Raw genomic sequence first — 6,316 nt, forward strand, 5'->3', positions numbered from 1 at the left:
GTGCTTCCTGTGGCCAGTATTCTTCTAAATGTTTCAGTGAGGATGGAATTTAGTAGATCATCTTGGTGCATCAAGAAACTGAGAACAAGTTATATTTTAAAGAACAATGATTCAACACATGGCAGTCCACTAGCCCAGAACAGTGGTGAGCTGAATCTACTGGACCAATGAAAAAACTAGTTGGTCAAGTGTGATGACTTTTAGGATTAAAGCAAAGAATGGCTTCTTGAAATAAAGAAATATGTGAAAAAATATGCTTGAAATGTCAGGTGTCTACTAAATTAATGAGCCAAAAAATATATCTCAAATCAAAACTGGAAAGTGTTAATGTGTCGGATGAATGTTTTGAACACTAGCAGTGTGCACTGTGAACAAAGCCATGTCCCAAAGCATAAGCTTTGTAATACTAAATTAAGTGAAAAATGGCAAAATAAAACTAGAAAAGAGCACTGGAGGGGGGTGGGAGGGACAGACAATAATAGCCCTGTGTTGCTGAGGCTTGATGTGACATACTGATAATATCTGAACCAAAGGCTGCAGAAGCACAGGAAATCCACAAAGGCAATCAGGTCAGTCAGTGTTCTAGAGCTACCTAGTTTAGAATACTAAAAAATGCACATGAAACTCTATTAAATATAGTTTTAACTGGACTAGCTGAAAAAACTAGGGCAACAACATAGTTGGAATGAAAAGCTGAGAGTCCAAGAAGAGACCATGGTATCTTCCTCATAGACATCATTCTCTCCCCACAACTGAGATGCAATGATGAAAAAGTTCTAAAGGATGACTGTAGTGGTAATAGACAAATGCACAAATGTCTGGGTGAAAGAACCTTACACGACGTGCTACTGATACCATTGCCTCACAGAAAAGGAAAGACCACTTTTAGCTAGGGAAGTTGTGCTTCTAACTAGCTACAGAAAAGTGAAATGCAAGAGTGAAACTCCTTTGGGGTTACTACTCTTGAAGGAGGGTGGGGGGAAGCCTCTTCTAAATCGTAAGGAGATTTTGCACACCAAACTTGGAAACCAGTGGGGACAACTTTTTGGCAGCTACAAATTAAGCCTCATGCTTTCCAAGTACTACTTTGATACCTTTCCCCTGCCCTATCTGCTACTTTCCTGTAGTTCCCTGTTCCTTCTTGGTTCTGCCGTGTGCCACACACGGGGTGCCCGTGCCATGTGTGGCACATGTGCTGCAGGTTGGTCCTCCTGTTGTAAGGCATCCACAAAATATAGTTCACAAGCAAAATAATTAGGATGTAATAATCAGAGATGAGGTGGAATCATGAAGGACAAAATGTAACCAAGGAAGTTTATCCTACATAAAACTAAAGCAGTGATTCCCAAACTGTGGTATGCGTACTATCAGTGGTACCCAGACGACCTGGAAGTGGTATGCAGAAGGCTGGAGGGGAGGGGCTGCACACACCCAGAGCCTAGCAGCAGCCTGCTGCATACAGCCAGGAACACAACACCCAGTTTGTTGGGGGGAGGGGCGGCAGATCAAGGACCCCATGATGAAGGAGGTAGGGGGGCAAGGGCTGGGGTGAACAGGGCCCCAGGGCAGGTAGTGGGATCTATGCATGGCGCAGAGGTGGGCTGCCACTGCACGCTAAGCTCTGCACCAAGCTGCTTCTGGCCTGGGAGCTTCGTGCAATGCCATGTGCCTACTGCGTACGGGCTGCACTGCATCCTCTGTCTGCCTGGCAGCACGGTGTCCCGTGTGGCTTCAGAGGCAACAGCAGCAGCCTATTGCTCCCTAGGGGTTTTCTCCCCTCAGGCCAGCTCAATCTATCCCCAAGGCAGGGCTGCCACAAAGGTGGCCTGGGCCTTTCCAGTGATGTGGGGGGCTCCCTCTGATGTGTGCACCCCAGGGCAGGCATGGGGGGGGGAATGTGCCCCCCTGGATCTGTGTGTGGAGGGAGGCAGACTGCACGCTGGGCTCTGCATCACATGGCGCTGCCTCCAGACCTCCGCAAGGCACCACATGCCTGCCACTGCTGGGCAGGCAGAGACACTCAGCCAGTGCATGGCATGCACATGGCTTCCCGCACAGGTCCGCAGGCAGTGGCAGCAGCAGCACAGTGCAGAGCCCAGCACGCAGTACGCAGCCTGCAGCCACCTGGGTTTGGGTGACACATGCCCCCCATGTCTGCCCCAGAGTGTGCACAGCCCCTTCCCCCCACTGCCTATGGACCTGTGCAGAATGTCATGTGCGTACTGCATACTGGCCAAGTGCCTCTGCTCGCTTGGTGGTGGCAGGCACATAGCATCCCACGCAGGGAGTTCCTGCTGTGGCCCAGGGGCCTCCACTCTGCTTGCGCTGCGCCCAGCACACACAGGCAGAGCCAGGAGCCCCCCAGAGCCTGGAGTCCCGCCCCGGCCAGGCAGCATTCCCCTGTGGGCAGGGTGGCTGTGCCCCATGCCCGTGGAGCTGTGTGACCCAAGCTGGACCCCAACTCTGGTGCCGTTGAGCACCCCTGCTGCAGCCAGAGTCTGCACAGCCCTGGGGCAGCCCCCACTACCTGCCCGGCCCCCTCTCTCCTCTGGCTGCCACCTTCCCAAGGGCCCGGCTGGGCCAGCCTGCCTTCAGTGCCTTCCCCCACTCTTCCTCTCTCTTTTCTCTACTTCTCCGTCTTCCCTCCCTCTCTTCTTCTCTCTCTTCCCCCTCCTCTCATCACAACATGCTTAACAAAAAAGAATACATAAGAACAAAGGTAGTAAATGAAGTTTTATTTATTGACACCAGGTTTAGAATTTTTAGAAAACCTGGTATTTACTGTTAAAAAGATAAAAAAGAAGCACCATTTATGATTCTCATAGTGCTTAGGGTTAGAAGGGACCGAAACAGATCATCAGGTACGACCCCCTGCCCCGGGGATTATTAATTATGTTAATACAGGTGCTTCCAGCTGTGTACCCTCTGCTCCAGTTTTGTTTTTCTGGTGTGCCTGTACTCCAGCACCTTACAGGCTACACACTGCCGTTTTTTCAGTACTCCAGCCAAAAATGTTGCCTACCCCTGGTTTACACTGTCTTTTTTTGCAATTCTCAATTGTCTTATATGGCTACCATAACTGATAAAACAATGTTTTATAATTACTAAATGTTTTGATGTTGTTTTAATATATAGTCTGTTACATATGCATAAGAAAAAATTGCTGGTGGTACTTAAGGCTCTGTCTTTTCAAACAGGCGGTACTCAGTCTGTCAGAGTTTGGGAACCACTGCTCTAAAGTGTTCATAAAACACCATTAAAAAAAACACAACAAAAAGACCAAGATGACAAATCTTAGCCACAGGCATTCAGTGAAAAGATACCAAAAGCCAGAACTATTCTGAACCAATTAAAATGTGTGTCTGCGTGTGTATATTCCTAGGAGCATTTAACATATCATTAATAAATTTGCATAACATCCCACCTGTTCTCTCAGAATTGCTACTTACCCCAGTTTTATCACATAGACGTAAAGTATGGAAAGATCCTACAGCAAATAATTCTCCATCCAGAGCCCAGGCAACAGAAGTTATAGGATACTCATGAGGCTGTGAACTGTACAGTAGACGACCATAACTATCCCATACCTCAGAAAGAAAATATAAATTACTGTCTGAATTTATTCTGGACATGCCATTATTATTTTAGAAGTATCATTTTCCAATTTTATCGCATTTCAAAAGCTGCAGAACTATCTGGTCCATTTCAGCCATTAGCTAGACCAGACAGCAAATTAATTTAACTGTTTTTTAAACATCTAGAACAGGAGCCAAACCCTGTATACTCTGCAAAAAAAAGGCCCATTAAAGTTATATTTGGAGTACAGGATGAGCCTTTCTTCTGAATATCATCTTTCAAGATTTTAACAGCAACAAATGCTCTGATGAGTGACAATCATATTTCTAAACTATTTTAATACATTATTCTCCATCTTCTCCTATTTGGTGAGTATACTACAAAAATAATTGTTATCCTAATTATCAAAATTAAATTAAAATAAATTCATAATTAAGGGATAAAACACAACACATGTCCTCTATCAGTAACATACAGCAGAATGCCTTGTAAACAACTCCAAAGCAAATTACTTTTATTTAGCTAAAATAGGATAAATGGTGTTTCCCTATCAACTAGGAATTTTTCTCAAGTTCTTAGTCTTAATTCTTTCTTCAGTTTCTGCATGTTCCATTTTCCTTTGTTTAGTTCTGTAAGGATTTTTTGTGTAAAATCTTACCTATTCTTTTTCTGGCTTATTCTTTAAATATTTTCACCATTTTTATACCTAATTAGTTTTAAGCTTGGAAAGTCTTGTGAAAACTGGAGAAAGCCAGTAGTGTCTTACACTGTTAAGCAACTCCTATTTAAAGGTGTTTAAATAATTTAATCAATACACACCTTGTATTTACAGTCTTCACCAGCAGACAGGATAAGATCATTGACTGAATTCCAATCAACTTTTAAAATAACTCCATCATGGGCTTTCCACTGGGAGAAAAAAATAAGTACAGACTTAAACTGGGAAATTGCTTTTAATATTATTTTTAGTTCTTACTATTTATATTTAAGAACCATTCATAGGTCCCAATATGGACTGTGTTTCATTTGTGCTTAGTGCTGAAAAAACAGCAGATGCTGTCTCTTCTGAAAGGAATTACAAGACAATTTGAAGCTACTTTACTGATAACTTACCAGTAAAGCATCTTTTAACATGATCCTCAAATAAATGCTGTGAATTTCACTCTCTGTTTGGAGAAAAAAAGTGTTCAGAAGCTGTAGGGCTACTGGATGTGGCAACCATTGATCCTCCTGGATCACTGTGTGTACATGTGGGCCACCCAGACCTTTGATGCATATGACTAGGGAGGAATTTTTGGAGGAGTAGAGGCTGCCCAGACCTTTCAGCTTCACTTTAGGCAACCAAGACAGAATCCACAGAGCAGACTGAATCCAGATGCTTGGTGCCTCCATAGCTGGGAATTGAACCCAGATCTCCTATGTGCTAGACAAAGATTCTACCACTGAACCACAGGGGGCTCCTGCTATTGAGTGTATGTGCAGGCAATTAGACAGATCTACTGAACAGTGTGTAATCCAACTTCAGTATTGAGTGGGAGCTTTTGGTGTTGCCATAATACTAACAAGACAATACCTACACACATGATCACCAAGAACCCATTTTTCCAGTTAATATAATGAACTTTAAACAAATTTTTTAACAAAAAAATCCTAGTTTTTATGAGAGTTTGGTCATAAAACTGCATATTAATCTTGTTTTTTCATATTAAGACCAAATATATTACCAACATTCGCTTTCAAAATTACTGATAATCTCTCTCTCACACCACATCTCCGGAGGGGGTATCCACGCATCTTTGAACATCACCAGAATTTAGCTTATTAATGCATCTCCACTGAAACTACTCACAATGTTCAAAATGTTTGAGCATCTTCAAACCTCTTCCCCCCACTTTTTTAAATGACAAAATAAAGTTTATCCTGTTTTCTCTCCCCAAATATGAACTCTCTATATATCATAAAAAGAAAAGCAGCTGCAGAGTCAGTAAAATATTCTACCAGCATTTGTTTAGGAGCTGAGTATTCCTCACAAATACTCTATAAAAACTGCTTGAACTCACTGTCAATAAAATGTTTATACCACGTTGTACCACTACTTGTACCAAATATCACGTTGCAAAAAAAGTTAGAAATGTTCCAGAAAGTTTAATATAATATTGGGATTATTTTTGTATCTCTATACTTTCAGAAAGTCAAGACTCCCCCACTTCAATAAATCCAACAGTAAGGCATTAAGAGGGAAAAAAAAGTAACATGTTTAAGACCTCTAGAATTATGCAGTATTTTTGAATCTTTAGGAAATAGTGCCAAATGCTATATAGGACTCAGAATAATATAAAGTTCCATTTTTGTTTCTGATGGCTCAACTAGTAGAAATGGTCCACATTTCAAAGAAAGAAAGCAAGCCAGTCAGTCAGTCAGTCCACTAAAACTGAAATCTCCACTCTCCCACAAGAATATTATATTTACTGTATATAAGATGACACACTAATAATTAGATTCTATATATGGAAAAATTATACATTAGTTAGAATTTTCCAGGTCAAAATCAGAGATTTTCCAGGTCAAAATCAGAGAATTATCAGAGATTATTGCCTTGAATTTGTGACCTTCCCACTGCTACAGCAGGGAAAATAAATCTGGGGGAGATCAAGTAGGCTCCTTCCCCTCTGACACTTACTTCTGCTCACATATGCACATGCTTACTGCCCAGTAAACTGCTCTAATTGTGAGTAAATTG

At 42.2% G+C, this 6,316-nt stretch overlaps 1 protein-coding gene across 1 annotated transcript in view; it reads right to left on the reverse strand.

Moving 5' to 3' along the window:
* IFT80 (intraflagellar transport 80) overlaps window positions 1-6,316 on the reverse strand; it is a 179,819-nt gene that overhangs the window by 83,840 nt on the left and 89,663 nt on the right. The window contains exons 6-7 of the mRNA XM_019503222.1: window positions 4,396-4,485; window positions 3,450-3,587 (exon numbers count right to left, since the gene is read on the reverse strand). Coding sequence (XP_019358767.1) covers window positions 3,450-3,587; window positions 4,396-4,485 — 228 coding nt within the window. The remainder of the gene's footprint in view (window positions 1-3,449; window positions 3,588-4,395; window positions 4,486-6,316) is intronic.

The sequence above is a fragment of the Gavialis gangeticus genome, unplaced genomic scaffold (assembly GCF_001723915.1).
Source record: "Gavialis gangeticus isolate Ggan-Ray unplaced genomic scaffold, GavGan_comp1, whole genome shotgun sequence".
NCBI classification, from domain to species: domain Eukaryota; kingdom Metazoa; phylum Chordata; order Crocodylia; family Gavialidae; genus Gavialis; species Gavialis gangeticus.